General features: G+C 55.0%; 1 protein-coding gene across 1 annotated transcript; it reads left to right on the forward strand.

The window, feature by feature from the left end:
* Positions 1-749: 749 nt before the first annotated feature.
* LOC122370086 lies at positions 750-21,072 on the forward strand. Its single transcript, XM_043345349.1, has 14 exons — positions 750-998; positions 9,194-9,351; positions 10,837-11,039; positions 11,459-11,637; positions 11,958-12,214; positions 15,584-15,805; positions 16,011-16,313; positions 16,721-16,945; positions 17,208-17,543; positions 17,958-18,138; positions 18,490-18,604; positions 18,877-18,964; positions 19,370-19,501; positions 20,272-21,072. The coding sequence occupies exons 1-14, from the start codon at positions 830-832 to the stop codon at positions 20,572-20,574; spliced, it is 2,871 nt and encodes a 956-aa protein (XP_043201284.1). The 5' UTR covers positions 750-829; the 3' UTR covers positions 20,575-21,072.

Here is a 21,072-nt window from a genome sequence, read left to right on the forward strand (position 1 = left end):
ATGGCTCCAAAGTTAAGGTGCCCCTCTTACCCCACTTTCCCCTAACTACTCTCCAACCCCTTCACACTCTCCAATTGGACAAGCAATTGCTTACTGCATTATAATGCAGTAAGCAATTCTTGTCAGAGTGCCCTTGTCAGAGTGCCCTGCGGCTGCATGGATGGTGGTCAGAACTCAGAACCCAGAGGACCGAGTAGTTTTTTTATAGGACAGTACCCTGGAATGCGCCTGATGTCATTTGGACTGGTTATCGCGACGGCAACTGCCTCCGGGGCCATTTATTGATGGCTCAGTGTGCAGCCGAAAAGAAGTGGAGAGAAAAAAGTCAGCTAGATTCCGTGCCTGCACCTAAACAGCTTCGGAGGTTAAAGTATGCTAAACATCTGTCTGATAGAAAAGATGCCGTCTTGAAAGTTCTCCCCATATTTGTTAGGATGGCGAGGAATGGGATTACGGAAAATAGGAATGGTTTCTTTTGAATGAAGAAAAACGTGGTGCGAGGTACTTGGAAACGTAGCTAGTTGATGGACTCGGGCTCTGACAAGGCGTTCCACAACCTTCACGATCACGAGCACTAAGAGTTGATCCAGAGCTGATGGTGTCGGGGGACGGCCCGCTGTCAGTCTGTGCTGGTAAGGGGGAGAACGCATCATAGCGTCACAGTGCCGTCATCGCGCCGCTCGTGGGACGGGGAGGGGGCTGGGCCGCTGCCGCTGCTGTACCCCTCCCGCCGGCCGGCCGGTCGGACAGTCGGCGGCGGCAGATCGCGGCGAGAGGACCGTGGGTGACCCACTCCGAGCTGTGAGCCGTCGGCCGGGAGCGCACAGCGATGGGGAGCGGCCAGAGCCGGGACGGCGGAGGGGGAGCTCTCCACCTCGCCGGCTCTGGGCTGACCTTCTCACCCCGCCAGCTGCGCCGCCTCAACGACCGGTTCGCGTGGATGGAGCACTCGTGCAACGCGGCGCTCAACAGCTACTACTCGGCCATGCAGCCGCGCGGTGAGGGGTCACTGGGCACAGGCTGGGGTGACTGTGGTGGGGGGCGGAGCACAACATGACACTGACTGGCGCACCTGCAGGTCAAACGCCCGACGCCACTTCAGTGCTGCCTCCACTTGAAATTTGTATTATCCGTTCCGTCGTTTCCATCCTCAGGATAGTCAAATTATTCTCCTCCACGCCTAAGCCCCCTGCTCCGGGATGGACGGACATCTTGATCCCATGCGGGAGACTCCCATTGTAGGAGCAGGCCCGTAGCCGGGCGCGGTGAGTGTCAGGGAGCTGAGTGGTCTGTCCTCGTGATGGGCTAGGGTGCCCGCCCAGAGCAATGTCTCCCCTTGATTCCTATCATCCATCCATCAGGCTCTGTACAGGTCTCGTCAGACCGAACAGAAAAGCGGCGCAAGTTAACCCTCGCCCGCACATGGGGGGGGGGGGTTGCCACCCCTCCCCCAGGTAGTCTTTCTGCTCTGCACTCAACATTTTTAGAGCTAGAAGCCTGATTTTTCGTATAGCTGCTCCTCTATCCTTTCTGGATGTCCAGTGAAAATTTCAAGGTTCTGTGACTTTTGGTTTCGGAGATATGACCTTGTTTTTCAGGTCATGTCATGACCCAAATGACCATTTCTCAACATATTGCGTTGGCTATGGGCCTTGTGAGCTTTTGACGCCTTGATTTCGGCCTTTTTTGCCAGTCTTACCTCCCACCTATCATGGAAGTTGGAACATGTTGTTCGACGATGTACAGATGTCAAGGTCAGGGTCAAGGTCAACCTAGGTCATCGAAAATAATTGCGTTTTAGGCAAGCTGAAGCTACTTTTCGTGATTTTTTTTTTACTGCATTTTTGGTAAAAGCTTCTCAGATCATGATTTCATGTAATATGGACACATAAACAATCGGTGCACACATCAGTATACACACAGACACACACAGACATACAAACACATATCATTGACCTTGACCTAACTTGACCTGAAATGACCTCAGCAGCAAAAACCTGGTCGGGTAGTGTGACAAAGAGGTTCTAGGTAGCTGGCTTGGCACCAGAAAACGGCATTGTCATCGGTATATGATAAGCAGCGTACTTGATATCCAACGGTGACCTAAAACAGCAACAATTTTTAGTTTGACCTGACCTGGAAGGTCAATGACTGACCTGAGAAGGTAAAACTGGATAGTGGATATCATTGGATTTGTCTCTTCCCAAAGAATCTTTTTGGTCTTTACAGCGAAGCTCTATCTCCAACAGGAACGAAATGGCGCGGGGGGTGGCACCCCCCCCCCCCCATGTGCGTTTATAGGATGGGAAAACAGGGGTGGATTTTTATATTAAGTTGGGGTTGCACGTGCAACCCCAACTTTGAATTGTGCAACCCCAACATCGGTTTGTGCAACCCCAACTTTACAACTGAAATAAATCGGCGGGCGACTCGAATGGTGCCGCCCCCATAACCCTGAGCCATCCTAAAACTCTATGCCACCCGTTGACTTGGCACCATCTTTCAAAACAGCCCTACCCATCATGTAGGCAATAGTCACCCCTCAACTATCTAGTGTAGTTGCCGCCTCCTCAGACCTCAAATGTAGGTGCCGCTCCCTCGAATGTAGGTGCCGCCCCCTCGAATGTAAGTGCCGCCCCTCGAATGTAGGTGCCACCCCTCGAATGTTGGTGCCGCCCCTCAAATGTACCTAAATGCCGCCCCTCGAATGTAGGTGCCGCCCCCTCGAATGTGTGCCGCCCCCTCAAATGTTAGTGCCGCCCCTCACTCGAATGTAGATGCCGGCCCTCCTCGAATGTAAGTGCCGCCCCCTCGAATGTAGGTGCCGGCGCCCCCTCGAATGTAAGTGCCACCCCCTCAAATGTTAGTGCCGCCCCCTCGAATGAAGGTGCCGCCCCCTCGAATGAAGGTGCCGCGCCGCCCCCTCAAATGCTGGCCCCGGCCACTTATGCATAGGTGTCATCGGTCATCCCATAAAATGTAGGTGCCGTCCCTTCGAATGTAGATGGCACCCCCTAGGGTGTAGTTGCCGCCCCCTAAGGCTTAGTTGCAGTGCAGCCCGCCCCTCGAATGAAGGTGCCGCGCCGCCCCCTCAAATGTTGGCCCCGGCCACTTATGCATAGGTGTCATCGGTCATCCCATAAAATGTAGGTGCCGTCCCTTCGAATGTAGATGGCACCCCCTAGGGTGTAGTTGCCTAAGGCCTAGTTGCAGTGCAGCCCCCCCCCCCCCAAATGTAGGTGCCACCCCCTAAGTATAGGTGCCACCCCTTGAAATGAAGGTGCCTTTCCCTCACATGTAGATACATGCCGCCCCCGCCCCCCATGCGTGGTTGCCGCCCCTCAAGTTTGTGTGCCGTCCCTCAAGTTAGGGTGCTGCCCATAAAATGTTGGTGCCGCCCCCTCTAAGTGTAGGCGCTGCCGCCTCAAGTGCAAATGCCATCGCCGCCCCCTCTAATGTAGGTACTACCCTCCTCTCAAGAGCTTGAGCTGTCACAAGGCCGTGAGCTGTCGGACATGCAAAAGTGACCAGTTAAAAAAATCGTGGATTTCGATTCCTGGTGCGCCGCTCACCGCTCAGTGAGGGGTGGGGGTGGTGCCCAGTGGAGGTCGCGGGGGGGGGGGGGGCATCAGGGCCATGGCCCCACTAACACAAATCAAGGGCTATCATATAATTTGCCCCCTTAAACAACCGATGGGCCCCGATGGGCGTAGGGGCCCTGGCTCTTACCCGATTGTCACGAGGCTCAAGAAACCAACGCCAGGTATTATGTAACAGCCCCCATACCGGTCTTTGAGTATCCTGACTTCTGAGGGCACTTCAGTGGCCTTCAAGGGCCCACCTTGACCGATGAGAGCCCACATCGACCTCTCAGGGCCCTCCACTGGCCCTTGAGGGCCCTAAAGCGGCATCAGGAGTCCCCTAACCGGCCTTTGAGGGCCCCACACTGATCTCTTGATGGCCTCATTTCTGTCGCTGGGGTTCAGGACTGACCTTTGGGTGCCGGTCACTAAGAGCCCGCATCAACCTCTGAGGGCCTAAAACTGGCCTTTGAGGGCCCTGTACTGGTCTCGAGGGCTCCCAAACTGGTCTCTGGGGGTCCACGCCTCTAATGGCCTCATTTCTTCTTCTGGGGACCCAAGACTGGCCTTTGGGTGTCCCCGAGGGCCCGTACTGTCTTCTGAAGGCCCGATGCCGGTCTCTAAGGGCCCACATCGGCCTCTGAGGGCCCTATGCTGACCTCTGGGGTCCAACACCGACCCATGCTGGTCTTTTAGGGCCCACACTGACCTCTGAGGGCTCCACGCTGGCCTGTAAGATACCACACCGGCATGTGAGGGCCCACGTCGGCCTCTGATGGTTCCAAACTGCCCTTTGAAGGCTCTGTACTGGTCTCTGAGGGCTTCACACTGCCGGTGCGGACCCACGCTGGTCTTTTGAGGGTCCAAACTGGTCTATGACGGCCTAAACTGGCCTCCTAGGGGCTAGGGCCCAACACCGTGGCTTCGGATGGCCCAATTTCTGTCTCTGGCGGACAAAGACTAACCCTTGGGCACTTCTGAGGGCCCGTACTGGCTTCTGAAGGCCCGATGCCGGTCTCTTAGGACCAACATTGGCCTCTGAGGGCCCATCCTGGCTTTTGAGGACGCTCTGGCCGGTCTTTTAGGGCCCCATACTGACCTCTGAGGGCTCCACGTTGGCCTGTAGAAATCACACTGGCCTCTGAGGACCCACGTCGGCCTCTGATGGTTCCAAACTGACCTTTGAAGGCTCTGTACTGGTCTCAGAGCCCAGAGGGCCCTAAACTGGCCTCTGAGGGCCCCAAACCGGCCTCTAAATGTCTCACACCGGCTGCTGATAACCCCATTTCTGTCACTGACACCCAAGGTTGGCCCTTGTCCCTTGGGTGCCTCTGAGGGCCCCGTACTGGCTTCTGAAGGCTCTATGCCGGCCTCTGAGGACCCATGACGGTCTTTAGGGGCCCTGTGGTTGTGTGATCCTCGATTGTCTCCCTGGAGCCGCCTCTGCGATGACTTGCCCGCCGGCGCATGGGCCGACGGCTGGGGTCAGCGGGCGCGGTTGGAATGTGAACCAGTCTTGTTCGAGACACAATGCAAGCGGGAGCCCTACTGTCGCTTATAACAGGCCCCACACTGGACTCTGAGGGCCCCAAACTGGCCTCAATGGGCCCCAGCCGGTCTATGGGGTCTCTACACCGCCACTGATGGCCCTATTATGGTCTCTGGGGTGCCAGGTTAGTCTGGTCCCTGAGGGCCCACATCGGCCTCTGAGCCTGGGGGCCCCATACAGGCCTTTGAGGGCCAATACCGGCCTTTGAGGGCCCAACACCGACCTCTGAGGGCCCGAATCGGGCTCCTCTGAGGGACCCACGCTAGCCTCTGATGAACCCACTCCGGTCGCTGGGGGCTCAAGATTGAACTTAGGGTGCCTCGCACTGGGCTCTGAGGGCCCACATTGACCTCCGAGAGCTCAACACTGGCCTGTAAGGGATCATATTGGGCTGGCCTCTGATGACCAACTGGTTTTGGAGGGCCAGTACTGGCCAGTGGCCACTCAGGGTCCCAAACCGGCTTTTGAGGGCCATAACCGGCATCTGATGGACCGAACCGGACACTGGTGGCCCAAAACAGGCCTCAGAGGGCCCCGCACCAGACTCTGAGAGTCCCATCTTTAGTCTCTGGGGTCCAAGGAAGAACTTTTGGCGTTTCATGCCGTCCTCCAAGGTTCCCTGTCAGTCTCTGTTGGTCCCCATGTCGGAATTTCGGAATTTGAGGGTCGTTATCTCGTCGCACCGGGCCGGCATTAAGGTCTATTACCATATCGGGGTCACATCGGTTTCTGAGGGCCCATGTCTGCTGCCAAGGGTCCCTGGTCTTTGATAGTTCCATTTAGGTCTTCGAGAGCCCGGGCCTGCCCATCATAGGCGCCTCATGCTATCTTCTCATTCTCTGCCGATCTCTGAGGGCCCCTGTCGATCTGTTTGGCCCGTGCAGGTTTTTAAGAGCCGCTGCTAGTCTCTGAGAGCCCCATGTCGTTAGTTGTGTCTATTTTGGGTCGCATTGGCACCACACATGTCTCTTAGGGCCCATACCAGTCAAGGGGTCCCACATTGACCTCTGAAGGACCAACGCTGGCCTCAAGGGCTCACACCACCTCAGAGGTTCCGAACTGACCTTTGACGACCCCGCACTGGCCTTTGATGACCCCGGGCCCGCACTGGCCTCTGGTGGCTCAGGCAGGTCTCGTAAGACCCACGTTGGAGTTCAAAGACCCATACTGCTGTGCGAGGTCTCACCCGGTTTATGAGGGTCAATCTCAATACTGGCCTTAAATGATCTTACGTCGGGCTTATATAAGGGTCTAATATTGGTTTCAGAAGTTTTCCGCTACTTACCAAAAACTTCAGGGGGAGGCGGCGGATATTCGCCCCCCTCCGCGGTACGCGGGTTAAGCTAACACACCGCCCCCCAGCGAGGCTCTACAGGGGCCCCTTTGCCAATTCCCCCCCCCCCCCAACGCCAAGTTTACGACCGTACCTGGTGGCGCCCACTTCCGGACTATTGCGCCCCTCGGAACCGCTTTGGGCGCCCTTTCAGGTCTGTGCAACCCCAATAAAAAACAAAAAAATCCACCCCTGTGGGAAAATGGCATGTGCGGGCGAGGGTTAATGCAATTCAGTCAAAGGTCATAACACATACAACAAAAAGTACCTATATTGAAGCACACTAGTTGTGGTCTAACGAAGGTTTTCTGTCCTTTGAACCGCAAGAAAAAGGCGTGTGTGGACGTCGGATGGCGACAACGCCCCAACAGCGTAGACGGTCAGGCACCCGTCGAAATCAAAGTGCGAGACATTTTCAGCCACAGTGCACTCATTTAGCTTCATAAGATGCTCTAAACACGACCGGTAGCTCGTGCCCAGTTGGGCTATTGGCGGACCCTACCACCCGTTGGGGGGGGGGGGAGGGAGCGTTTCGGCCCCGCCCCCCTCAGATCTCGGAAAGTTACCGGCCGATTTTGAGAATACAAACGGCGTCGATGGCGACACCAAAGAACTATCTCATAACCACGTCATCACGTTGACATAGGTGTAGCCGATGACGACACAGGTCAGATCAAAGGTCGCATTTTTCACCGATTACGGGCCTTCTAAGAAATGTGTTATAACATCGAATAAAAGGCATGTTATCGAAAATCATCGATGCAGCGTTGGTCACCTAATACATATGCTGCTTAGGTCACTGATGCCAGGTCAGGTCACTGAGGCCAGGTCACAAAGGGTCACAAAACACAATATGGACCCAACTACTAGCGTCGTGTGATGCATGTTTTATGGCCAATTTTACATTTTAAATTCAATGGTGCAGGATTACACGACCATTAGGGCCGGTTCAGGTTCCGTTCTGGTGGAGGTCAGGTCAAGGTCAGGTCAAAAAAGGTCAAATTTCAAAGTTGATATTTGTCATAAAAAGGGTGTCTACGCAGCTCATCACGGGGAATCCAATTGGTGGTCTTTGTTTTATTCTGCGTGGTCTATAACGGGTAAGCATTGAGTTTGAGCAACCCGTTACGGGCATCGTAGGCAGATAATTGTAGGATTATTTTACCAAAGGGCATTGTAGTATTAGGTACAGCCCTCTGCAAACTGCGTGGGGTAGGTATTCTTTTTTCGACAAAACCGAGAATAACGCAAATACTATGCTTTCGGTCACTCGAAAATCGTAGCAGCAAGATGCGCGAGACTCCGCACCCTAGCTTGGCATTATTATCGTATTCCTTTTTCACCCAGTTTGGCAACAAAACCCAAAAGTTTATATTTGCCCCCAAAACAAACTTTTACATTTTGTTGCCACACAATGCGGATAGTTCGATTTGTGATAGACCTAATCGAAGGAGTGGAGCATGGCGAATCTATTCGCAGTGAGTTCCGACCGACTTGATAACATATAGCCTTTGAGTTATCATCAGTTTCATCGGAAAAAGAATACCTACCACGCAGTCTGCTGAGGACTGTACTTTACTTAGTAAAGTAATCTTGATAGGGACCTGTCATTGGGTGTCTACCCCGTTGGTGATAATAGGCCTATAAATAAACAGTGAACAACAATTCCATCCAGCTCAAACCCTCAGTCGTGTGAGTCTCAGGGATACCCCGTCTGCAACCCTCCTGGCCAAATCCTGGACTTATGCAGTCCAGCCAGCAGTACTCCACCGACAAGTTTCAGCAAGCAGCAGACTGACCAATGGAAACTGACCATAATACGCGGGAATTCCGTCTGGAAAACACGCAACTGAAGATGTCTGGAAAGATTGGGGAATTCCTAATGAAAACCCAAAAGCTTAATAAATTGAGCCGTGCCCTGGGAGAAGCGCGGTGTTGCAACGCAGCTGACAGCTCACAATGAGACAGACAGACAGACAGACAGACATGACAGATGACAGACAGACAGACAGACAGACAGACCTTCCTGTCGGCGGGAGGCCAGTGATCCGTCCTTTCCAACTCTCGGTAGGCGGGGGTCCCGGTCTGGCTAGTCTGACCTCTCCTCCAGTGACCCCTCCCCTCCCCGTCAGGCGGGGGTCCCGGTTTGGCGCAGCTGACCCCTCCCCTCCCCGTCAGGCGGGGGTCCCGGTCTGGCGCAGCTGACCCCTCCCCTCCCCGTCAGGCGGGGGTCCCGGTTTGGCGCAGCTGACCCCTCCCCTCCCCGTCAGGCGGGGGTCCCGGTTTGGCGCAGCTGACCCCTCCCCTCCCCGTCAGGCGGGGGTCCCGGTCTGGCGCAGCTGACCCCTCCCCTCCCCGTCAGGCGGGGGTCCCGGTCTGGCGCAGCTGACCCCTCCCCTCCCCGTCAGGCGGGGGTCCCGGTCTGGCGCAGCTGACCCCTCTCCTCCCCGTCAGTCGGGGGTCCCGGTTTGGCGCAGCTGACCCCTCTCCTCCCCGTCAGGCGGGGGTCCCGGTCTGGCGCAGCTGACCCCTCCCCTCCCCGTCAGGCGGGGGTCCCGGTCTGGCGCAGCTGACCCCTCCCCTCCCCGTCAGGCGGGGGTCCCGGTTTGGCGCAGCTGACCCCTCCCCTCCCCGTCAGGCGGGGGTCCCGGTCTGGCGCAGCTGACCCCTCCCCTCCCCGTCAGGCGGGGGTCCCGGTCTGGCGCAGCTGACCCCTCCCCTCCCCGTCAGGCGGGGGTCCCGGTTTGGCGCAGCTGGACGCAGTCGGTACCGTCGAGGCGGCCGTGGAGCGGCTCGTGCAGAGGATCGTCGCCACTGTCGGAGCTCGCGACCCGCGGTTCGCCGCCTGCTTCCTGCTCAGCGTCGGCAGCTCGTACGAACACTACAAGGTAACGTACGTGTTTTAGACGTATAGATGTATAGACGTAGGTATATCTATATGGACACTACAAGGTAGCGCATGGACATTGGACATTGCAAGGTAACGCAGATCGAACGAGGTAACACGCGGTTCGTGTTGACACCACGCGATAACGCATGAGCAATAATCTCGTACGAACGCATAATCTCGTACGAACACATACAGGATAGCACAGCTTGCACGATTTACATATGCTTACTAGATACATCCTCAACCTTGACTTCCGAGCAATCTTATTGCCCCACATCATCAAAGTCCCCACGGCTCGTTCGGAATTCCGTTCAGGAAATCCGACTGGTCGTGCCGGTGTGTTGATGTGCCGACCCGTCTGTCCCCCGCCCTCTGATGACGTCACGGATGGAACACAGCGCCGGAGCCAGACGAGGTCACGGTATTGTTCGCTCCCCTCTCCCTCCCAATATCCACCCGCCACGTAGGTACGGCGCGTGCCGCCGCACGTGTCACGAGTGTTACCGAAATGGGCGCACGACGTGGCGAGCTGCCGCGCGATTTCGGACGGGCCGCACTGAGTGGCGGGGCTGCCCCACCACAGGTGCAGTCCCGGGGTTCCCCGTCGTAGTGAGATAGGTGCACGCCGCTCAGCGCGCGCTGCACCACCACACGGGATCGGGAAGTAAGCACCGGCCTTGGAAATTCCGGTCTGGAGGTTTGCCCTCTCATTGGGATGCACCGACCGCAGGATGCAGCATCGCTGATGCGTTTCTTTTTTCCAACCAAAGGAAGGCGCTATACCCGAAGATGCTTCTTGGTAAACAAACCAAACAAAAACAAACATAACCTAACCTCACCTGACCTAACCTACAACCTACAAACCTACAACCTAACCTACAGACCTACAACCTACAAACCTACAACCTAACCTACAACGCGCCAGAAAGTTCGGCCGGCGGCGGGGATTGGACCCTAGTTATTGGATCACGAGGCGAGTGTGCTCACCACTACACCACGCAGCCAGCTGGCCGGTGAGAGGTGTAAGTCACTTTTCAATGACGCAATGGGATATTCTCCGTATAGCGCCTTCCTTTGGGTGGAAAAAGAATTACGCATCGCTGATAACCTGCGGAGTTGGTATATGGCTTCAAACCGGAACCGCAATGACATGGTTGACCTGGTTATTGTTGCATTAGGGGTCGGTAACTATGATGCGACCTCAGGGTCATCTGAACATTCAAGGAAGCTTGCTAAGATGTTGCCTTCTTGGCCACTACAGATATTTTATTTCAGTGAAATGTTATTAAATGGATGAAAATCCCACCGCTGTATTCCATCTGCACGAACTGTTACTACTCTTACAACATGCTTAGTTATATTGTAGCCAAAACTATCGCTTAATCTTCAGCAATGTTGGTCACCCACGAGTACCGTCTGATATCAATAAACCCCTCTCGACCTCTGCCGCAATGACCTCTCCCCTCTCCTCTGTGTGTCTCAGGTGAACGAGCCAGACGAGTACGACTACATGGTGCGCCTGGACAGCCTGTCCTGGCCGCCCCTGTACCCCGGTGACGACGCCGAGCCGCCCTGTGAGCTGCTCGAGGACCAGCGGTGTCCGCAGGGCTTCGGCAGGCTGCGGCTGGCCGAGCGGCACAGAGACACCTGGGCAGAGTTTGTCGACGGAAACGGACTGCTGATGCGGTGGGTGAGCGTCACACACAGATGGGGACATGCACCTCACAGGGACGACATATCCCATATCGGGATATCCAGCAGCGAACTGACAAAAGACATCAATTCGATGCCGGAGTTGCTGTCTTTTGTCAGCAGAGGTATAGCGCGAAGGTGTGAACATTAGGTGACGTGTTGAACCTTCCGTAGAAATAGAAGTGAACAAAGTTGTTAGGCTACCGCATGTTTTTTCGTAATGATTTATCCATTATTTTGCCTGAAAATGCACTTTGAACATACGCATAGTCAAATGAATCCTTCTGGCTTCAGGACCTTGTCGTTATCGTCTAAACAGTAAACCTCTAACATCGAATAATCATTGCCTCCATTCATAAACGGTCTTCGGTCGGCGAACTTCTACCGGACACTCTCGTATTTCTGGCACGCAGTGAGCGTCTGCGGGACCGTTTCCTGGCGCTGGTGCGGGAGGCGGTGGCCAACCCGATCACCAACATGCGGGACGTCCAGGAAGCCTCGCTGTGCGGCTGCTCGGGCAAGATCGTCGACATCGGCGTCCTCGAGTACATCCTGCGACTGCCGCCCGAGCAGAGGTTCTTCCTGGCCATCGGTGAACCATGGGAGAGGGAGGGAAGGGAGAGATGAGATGGGGAACGTCAGGGCTAAGCGGTGGTGGGATGAGGTGGAAAATATGTCTGGATGCCAAGGCATTGGGCGTTCGGGGTCCCTATTGTTCAGGGTTCCAGATGACGATGACAATGAGGAGAGAGACTTTTGACATGAAAATCACCCAGGCACCGATACATTCGCCCTGCATCTCTCAGAGACAGCGGTCGGAATCACGGCCTTCTCTTGGCTTATCGACATCTTGACCAGTGACCGTGCCTCCCTCCCCAGGTGACCCGCGCAGTGACCTGTTGCTCTCCCCAGGTGACCCGCGCAGTGACCTGTTCCCGGACCCGTCCCAGCTGGACATCGCGGTCACCTGTGACGGTCCCTCTGTGAAGCTGGACGTGCAGTTCCCGGCCGGCAGCTGCTGTGGCGGCGGCGGAGCGCTGCCCGGTCGGGTCTCCATCGACCTGACGCTGGCCGTCGGGCTGACCGGCTGGCCTACGCGGGCGGATTTCCCCGACAGGGTGCCCCTCTCCAGCGTGGACGCACTGGTGGTGCACCGAGCAGCCTCCAAGGTGGGTTAGGGATCGACGAGCTATCTTAAAATGGGATGCATCAGGCAGGCATCGGCTAAACGGGAGTCGGGAGACAAGTTGGGCAAGAAAAGAGTTGAGAGACGCAATGGATGGCTGGCATGGCACGGGAAGTGGTTGGGGGAGGACGGGAGGTGTCTGGGACACGGGAACTCGCTGTAACTCTGAAGTTGTTTTAGTGAAGGGGAAGAAGAAACCTTGAACATCTTACTATACCAGTTGTCCGTGACATGGAGAACATACACCACCAAACTCGCTGTGCTGACGCATACACTGCGCTCACCTCCACTTTATAAACAACAGGCGCGGATACAAGGGGGGGCCATGGGGGCCATGGCCCCCCCCCTTGGCCGATTTTTTTTTTCAAAAATAAAATAAAAAGTTAAAAAGTTAAAAAGCTGAAAAGGGGGCCTCCTGAAAATAAAGTGGCCGAAATCCGATGAGTTTTTTTTTTAACCTACCCACTTAGTTATTTCTTAGAAGACTAGCTGAGAAGACTTCTTTGTTAGAAGATTGGTAAAGCTTTTCATAACTTGGAGGTCTCTTATACTCACAGAGATGACCACTTTTACAGGGCCTCCTAACCTGCACAGAGGGCCTCCAAGCCTGCACAGATGTTGAGATGTTGCCTGAACAGCTAGATAAGCTCAATAGACGCAGTTTTTTTTTGGGGGGGGGGGGGGCCAACAAGTGGGAAGATGGGGCCTCCAACAGGTGGGATTATGGGGGGGCCTCCTGGTTTCTAATGGCCCCTCCCTTGGAGATTTTCTGGATCCGCCCCTGATAAACAATGCCACTGAGCGCAGCGCACCCGAGTTTTGCCGTGGTCGCCTATGACGCTATCCGCTCTACGGTAGTGGGTGGTCGGCCCGCTCTGAGGCCTGGTACGGGCGATATCACGCGGCACGTGAGCTGACTGACCGCCGACACCGGACACCCAGTCGGGAATGTCACGCCGACTCCACCGCTCGACAATGTCACATATACAATACAATACTGTAGGGTAAGGTGCCTAATTAGCGACCCCCTTAATTTGAACCGTCATTGCTCACGCTCTGTGGGTGCCACTGTATTACTGGCTTGATTTTCGGAGAGATGGTTCATTTTTCTACTAAAATATAGTCATTTTCTGCCCCAATGTTCACTAACTTATTTGTAGTGAGCATTTTGCCAAACCATTGCAAAAAACGCTAATAGGGAACTCTTCCCAATTAGCGACCGGGGAGGGTCGCTAATAAGTCTATGGGTTTCCCCATATTAAAAATGGCAAAAAATGCGACGCCTGAAAAGATGAAATATGATCTCAAAAAGGTAACCTATACGCAAAGCACTCAATCACTCGAACAGGAACGTTTATCCAACACATTTACGGAAGTAAAAACTGATCACGTGATGCACCGAAGGCGAAAAGAAGGCGGAAACCCAAATTTTGCGGGCTATCTCGTATGATATTCGAGGTCCTCGCTGAATTCGGCACCCCTGCAGTCGGTGACGACATTTGGCATCCCCTGCCACACATTGCAAGCTTCAGCAACACCTCATTTTCATTTCTCTCTTTTCCCCCTTCTTTCCCTTCTTGAGCTATTTGCGACCATGTCAGGCGCAAATAGGAAATATGAGTTGCGACACATTTTTAACCGCCATGCTGTGCACAGTTGAGCGATTCACTATGGGAAAACGGCAATCAATTGAAAAAGGAATGTCGATTCAGAATAAAAAAGGTGCATCATTCTAATGTGCATCGCTTTTCATCAGAGAGGGCCCAAACACACACGTTTTGGATAAGAAACTCGTCATTTTTATTTAAACTCACCTGAAACGTCCCACCAGAAACATCGACGACCGGAAAATAATTTAATTTGATAACCAAAGTATGGCTGACCTTTTGACGATGTTTTTACCCCGTTTTCTCCTGCCAGTTTTTCTGTAGGGAGGTAGGTCGCAAATCGGAAAGGGTCGCTAATTAGGCACCTTACCCTACGTCACGTCACCAGTTCCACGTAAAGGGCCCATTTCGAACCCTAGCCGCTATGACGTGAGAAAACAAAGTACCTACCCACCTACCACTCATCTGGCTTGTGGCGACTTCACGATATTTTGCGAAAAACGATAAATCTTGAGCGTTAGCATTTGGTCACATTAACAATGAAGTAGATGTGATATGCTTCCGTGTTTCTCAGTGCATCCATAGTCTCCAACGATGTAAATATTCATGAACCCAGAGTCGTACACAAAGAGATGACGTCTGACGTCAGGATCCGTTTTCACGCATTTACCAATTCTGTTCACGCCACGGAAATCGGTCACACCATTGTAAACACTTCTGAACGGCCGCTTACCCACAGAAAGCCATGTTTTATTCCGTCTGCTGCGCCGGTTCCTGCCGAGCCGCGGCGGCGCCCGTTTGTGATGGGGGGAACTATACGCCGTGGCCGGTATACCGAGGCACGTTCGGAGGTCGGCGCGGGCTCGCGGTGACGAGGCACGTGCTGGTGTGGAGTGGCGGAGGACAACCTCTCCCACCCGGCCCAGCCAGCCCCCCCCCCCACCCCCCACCCCACCCAACACATCCGTAACCACTTTCAGCCTGTGATGTGTGCACTGTGCACTGTGAAGTGCGCAGTGTGCAGACATACCGAATCGCGATGCGCCGTTTTCCGTCGCACGAATGGCAGCGGGTTACACATGGCCAGTCGTGGAGCAAACACTGCGCTGCATTTCAGAGTAGCACTGGACCAGACAGTCAGCAGACGGTAGTCAACACCCTGGTCCGCACTGTTTGAGATGGAGGAGCGGTCATTTACGCGAGTCAGAAAATCCAACACCGCTCCTCGGGTGTGGCGCCGTAACCGTGTAAGGAAAACTGCGCCGCAAAGTGCAGCTTATAGGCACCACTTTGTTCACTCAAACGCCAACATTGTTGAAGAGCTACTTTAGCGTAATCCAGTGAAGTGGCAGGGAAGCAAACACTGTGAAAGGTTTCACCGCGTTCTCTTCGCGGGTTAAATTTGGTCATTGATTACGCCTGGGAAACGAAAAAGAAGGTCTAAAAAACATAGATAGTCAACCGATACAGTTACATCGAGCCTATCATAGCCGGTCATAACCTGGCGCATGACATCACCTGACCTTGTGAGTTGTTCGGCCCTGTCCCTTCCACCGGCGCGGCGGCGTGCCTAGTTATATCACGGTGTCGACGGGGCATCCGGCCAAACTGCAACCTGACCTTATGACTTGACCTCGAGACCTGCACTGACCCGGGTACCTGAATTGAACCTAGGACCTGACTTAGCCTTGTGATTTAGGCTATTTTGTCATTTGTGACCTGACCCCGTGGCCGTCGTTCCACAGGGTTTTTACATGGTGCCGACGGAGCCGCACCCGAGCCACCCGTGCGCCGGTCGCTCCACCGTCTGGCGCGTGAGCATGTCTGCGGCGGAGATGGAGCTGAGCACGCACTACTCACACGACTCAGCGCCGGCCGCAGTGCTCCGGGTGCTGAAAATTATCAGCTCACAGCTCAGCGAGCCAGACACCATCCTCAGCCGGCAGCTGCCGCCCACTCAGGTCAAGGTTAGTCAAGGAGAGGCCAGGGTCTGTGAGGTCAAAGAGCATAAGGTCATGGTCGATGCAATTTTAAGCGTAGCATAAACGCAAGACCGTTCACGGATAACTACAGTCGCCGTCTCCTTTTGTTGTTGTCACAAATTCACCGCTCGGTACGTTCGATATGTGGCCCTCTGCGACATCCATCAGTGATATTGTACTCTCTCACCAGGACCTGCTATCATGTGTGAGCACCTACATGCTCAAAACGCTCTTCTACTTCGAGCTGGAGTCGGACCCGGAGCTCTCCAACTGGGGTCTCGGCTCCGTGTCGCGCCACGTGCTGCGCATTCTGGACGCCCTCGAGCAGGCGCTGCGCTACAAGAACCTGCGCAGCTACTTCTTCCCGGGCCATAACGTGATACTGCGGAAGGACTGCCGGCCCTCCGAGTACACCGTAGACGCGACTGTGCTGGAGCGCTTCCTGAGGACCCTGCACTCGGCCAGCAGCGCCGGCGACAGGCTGGTCCGACAGGTGAGCGCCGAGCGGGTCATCGCGAGCTGCTGGGAGAGACGTCAGGCAGAGCTGACCTGACCTCAGCGAGGATAATTGATGTTTAGGAGATCAGTCCCGCCTTGGTCGATTTGGTTTGTTTAGGCGTCCTGGGTAGCAGCGGGCAAACCTGAGAATCTTTGTGTCTTACCTCACGCTCCCTTAATCGCTACCCCTGGCTCGACTTGGGACTACCTGTGCTCTGCCCTGGCCCCCGTGCCCCACTTTGACCTGATCTACCCTACCGTTAGACCCCGAAGTGCCGGTAACTGCAAGTAACCCGACCTTCCTACCCGCTAGGTTCCGGAACCAGCGGGTTACACGGATGACCAGCGGGAACGACGGTAACCACAGGTGACATGACCCTCCCTCCCTCGCCTGCCCGCCAGCTTCCGGAGCGCCGATGGCTGCGGATCCACCGGCGCCGCGTGCGCCAGGAGGAGCGGCTTCTGGCCGTCTGGCTGAAGCTGCTGGAGCGACAGCAGCGCCACCTGCCGGCCGGCCAGTTCAGCCAGCAGCAGGTCGAGTACCTGGACGAGCTGCTGCGACAGGTGGCGCAGTCTGGCGGGCGGTCCGAGAAACTGGCCGACGGCGAGAAGGACCTCAGCTCCGTTGTGAGTAACGCAGAGTCAGCTTAGAAGTGCTCACTTCTCGGACTCAACATTAGTTGGATTATTTTGAAGTTGTTTGAAATTAAAAAAGCGGTCTTCTCAGTATTCGCAGAAAACTCAAGAAGCATACCTACATAGCAACCGGGGTCGTCTTAGCCAGCGCAAGCAAAAGAAAAAAAAGCATTCAAACTCAGGACAGATTCGATATTATTTATATTTCGACGACGCTTTTCATACACGACAATGCCTCTGTCTGTCTGCTCAGGTGCTGCTGTCGCTGACGGTGGCCGCCCACCAGCTGTTCCCCTCCGGTCGTCTGGGCGACTCCCTGACCCAGCAGTCGCGCGGTCTGGGCCCGGCAGTCCAGCTGGCCGCCGCCACCGCCGCAGCCGCCGCCGACGAGCCGGCCGGGAGGACGCTGGTACGAGCCCTGCGCGTGCTGGGTGCCCAGACGGAGAGCGGTCGCAGCACGGGGCGACTGCTGGCGCGACTGTACACGGCCGCGGCGCTGAACGGAGCGCTGCTCGGAGAGGACCGCGACCGGCGGGATCTGACGCAGCTGAGACAGATGGCGCAGTTCGCCGCCGCCGTCTGCGGCCAGGTGAGACGACGGCACCGGAACACTTCAGCCTGAGTAGCACACCTCTGTATGATGCTCCAATCAATACCAACGGATAGCAGATGTCGCCAGCCACCTGGTGGTATAAGACCAAAATACGCGTATTAGTTATAACTAAGCGTTCGTTATCCGCAAATCCGTTTGGATCCGCAGCCACCGGCCGCCGGCGCTCCGGAAGCTGGCGGGCAGGTGAAGGAGGGTCATGTCACCTGTGGTTATCGTCACTCCCGCTGGTCATCTGTGTAACCCGCTGGTTCCGGAACCTAGCGTGTAGGAAGGCCAGGTTACTTGCAGTTAGAGCGTTTGTGATCATCGTCATATATGACGATGATCACAAACGCTCTAACATATCATCTTGAAACGACCTGTCACAGCACCCCTGTCGGCCGTCCGCAGATGGGCAGCGCGTCTGCCGAGCTGGAGGAGCGCTCCCGCAGCGGCCAGCTGTGGGCGCAGCAGCTGCTCGAGCTGTCGGAGCGGCTGGGCTGCGTGCGGCTGGTGTTCACTCCGGAGAGGGGCCGGACCATTAGCTGCCTGGTGCGGCCCGGCGGCAAGAGCCCGCCGCCGCTCCGGCCCAGTGAGAAAACGACACAGCGGGGCGCGGCCGGGCGGAGGTCGGCCACCTCCCGGGGTTATAGAGATCGACACAGCGGGACCTCCCGGGGTTATAGAGATCGACACAGAGGGACCCCCGGGGTCATAAGTCTCATACAACTTTACCGAGCAAACGTGTCAACTTCAGAATTCACATATGTGAGGTTTATTGAGAGCATCAGGTCTTCTTCAGGTTCCAAAGTAGGTTAGTTGTATTGTATACACTCAGAACAATCTCGGTCTTTGATCGAGAAACACGAAACATGCATGGCGTTTCGTGCGAACGTATCCAGTCGTTCGCAACGTAATTGAAGTGCTCTTCAACGTTTCCCAGGGGTAGAGCTAGAGAAGGACCTGGAGTTTCTGCTACAGGAGGCTGAAATGGAGGACAGCAGCGCCCCGCCGGCCCGCACCGTCCACTGCATGCTGCAGTTCGCCAACCCCATCAGGTAGGTCCGGACCGGCCACCGTCACTGCTCCGTAATAATTAAGAGAAACGTCTTCAGGCCTCTTTATATGAGCAAAAGGCTATCCGTAAATCGTTATATGAGTCAAAAGGCTTGTTCGGGTGTTAAGTTTGCATTGCTGCTATCCAGGTGGCACTGGCCGCTTTGCTCCACCCAGAGTTCCGATTTCCGATGCATCTAATCGCAGACATTTCTGGAACTATAAGTTACCGTCCCTGTCGCTAGATGTCACTAGCTTGACCTCCCTCCGCCAGGTCGCACGTGGACCACCTACGGCGCTACGGTCGCCAGCGCGGCCTGGGTCACATCGTACCGGCCATCATCAGGATGGGACAGGGAGAAGTGAGTAGACAGGATATGGTAATTAGTAAAACTGCAGTGGAATTAATTGTAGGGCAGGGCCGTACCTACCTATATGCTGTAGGTAGGAGTGTAGAAGTTACCGGCCACAAGCGTAACCCACGCGCCGTTTCCACAGTAAACGACCTGAGGCAAACAATGATAAATGAAGTCGGCGATTGATAGATTAGGATCAGTGAATAGTCATTTAACTAGTCATCCGGCTTCCCCTCCTCACCTGCTGAAGAAACTGACGGACGGTCTACCACTCCCTCCCCCTATGCCTTACTGACCTCCCTCCCCTAACTCCCTCAGCTGCTGGAGAGACTGGCGGGTGGTCTCCCTCTCCGCTACCCTTCTCTGACCTTCCCTCCCCTTATCTGACCTCCCCTCCCCTAACTCCCCCAGCTGCTGGAGAGGCTGGCGGACGGTCTGCCGCCTCCGGAGCGATCTCTGGCGCTCCACCAGCTGCAGCAGTGTCTCTCTGCCATGGTGCCCGGAGGCAGACCTGCCACGAACTCTCAGACGAGCCGTGACAAGGTCGGTAATTGTTGACCGTTATAAAAAGCTGTTTCTCTTGTCATAATCGATGAAGTTTAGGGGTTTGGCCCTATTGAAAACCATTTAAGAACAGGTTTCTGCCATTTTACCTCTCGTTTTCCATCGACGGGAAAGCCGGTGCCTTTTCAGGCTGCAGGCAGGAAGAAGTTTCTAACTCTGCAATGGTGGACGAGAATCCAAGGTTAAGTAGCCATGGGCAGAGCTGATCCGAAGACATGATAGGTCACACAGGCGGTGCCCCCAGCCCCGCAGGTCACATTGTACGAACAGTGGAAAGGAACCTGGTCGAGCCATGGCTGGATTCGGCCGTCATCTTTTGAGTGTTCTAATTTGATTTTGGTAAAGACTTAATTATATGCCTTACATAACAACGGGCCAGGAATATACGCTTTTGCGATGTCATGAATGTCTATCAGTTATAGATCAATTATTATTTCGGCATTTAATTGAATTATTCCCTAGCTGCTAACTAAATCAGATGCTCTTGTGGTGTAGCTGGCATGCCTGTCGCTCTGTTAGTGCCTGCGTGTGTGTAGGTGTCCCGAGCTGATGTTCTCCATAAAAAGACCGACGGCCTCATAGGTCAGCGTCTCGTCAGCGGCGGGGCGGTAGGCGGCGCACAGTGTCGATATCGATTACCGATGCGGGCGTTGATTTCGCACGCGGCCGCGTATCGATGTCGGTGGCTCGGGTCGGTACGGAGGGCCCACAGTGACCGCTGGCCACCTGACCGCTACCTCGGTCCGCAGGGCGCGCTGAGGAGCGACCGTACCGCAGACAGGAACGGCGCCCTGCCATCCGGAGCGGCCCACCAGCCGTCTTGGACCGCCGAACCGGGCCAGTCAGCGACTGACCGCGGCAGAGGAGCCACAGACGACCGGCTAGAGCTGCGGGACGCTGTGGACGCTCCGTCGGGGACCCTGGGGAGGGGAAACCCGGCCTTCTGCTCTGGGGACGAGCGGGACACCGAGGCCGAGTGGGTGATGATCGTACACCCGCCGGCCAAGGTGGCGGAGAGGCCAGCGAACGCCCAGTTCTCCACCAAACTGTGAGGAGACTGCGAGAGAGACGCGGTGAACGGGTAGCAGTCTGTATGCTAAGCGCGGCAGGTTAAACGAAGAACATTTTATCGGTAAATCAAAAAATGTTTAGGGTTGGTTAGCAGTGTTTATTGCAAAATAATGCGTTCTTGTGTGTATAACGTTAGTATGATTTTATTCGTCATCTGTACCAAGCATTTACTACTCTAATAAGAAGCCATCTGTATCGTGCCATGTCCTGTCAATGATGTGCTTTTATTGTGAGCACAAACATAATATTTTCCTGAGTACCTACATACGGCACGCGTTATTATCGATCGTTATCGATGGTGAGAATAACGTACTGCAGTTCCTGCAGTGTGTGTTCCTGTATGTTAAGTAGTGTTATTGGTATAATAAAATGGGTTTTCGGTATTTGTGAATGATGCAGCTATGAGCTAATAAACACGGGGTGTAGTACCTATATATGTAAAAAACAAATAAGCAACGCATTGCTGATTTGGCATCGCA

Source organism: Amphibalanus amphitrite, unplaced genomic scaffold (assembly GCF_019059575.1).
Source record: "Amphibalanus amphitrite isolate SeventyFive unplaced genomic scaffold, NRLGWU_Aamphi_draft 001097F_arrow, whole genome shotgun sequence".
Classification (NCBI taxonomy): Eukaryota; Metazoa; Arthropoda; class Thecostraca; order Balanomorpha; family Balanidae; genus Amphibalanus; species Amphibalanus amphitrite.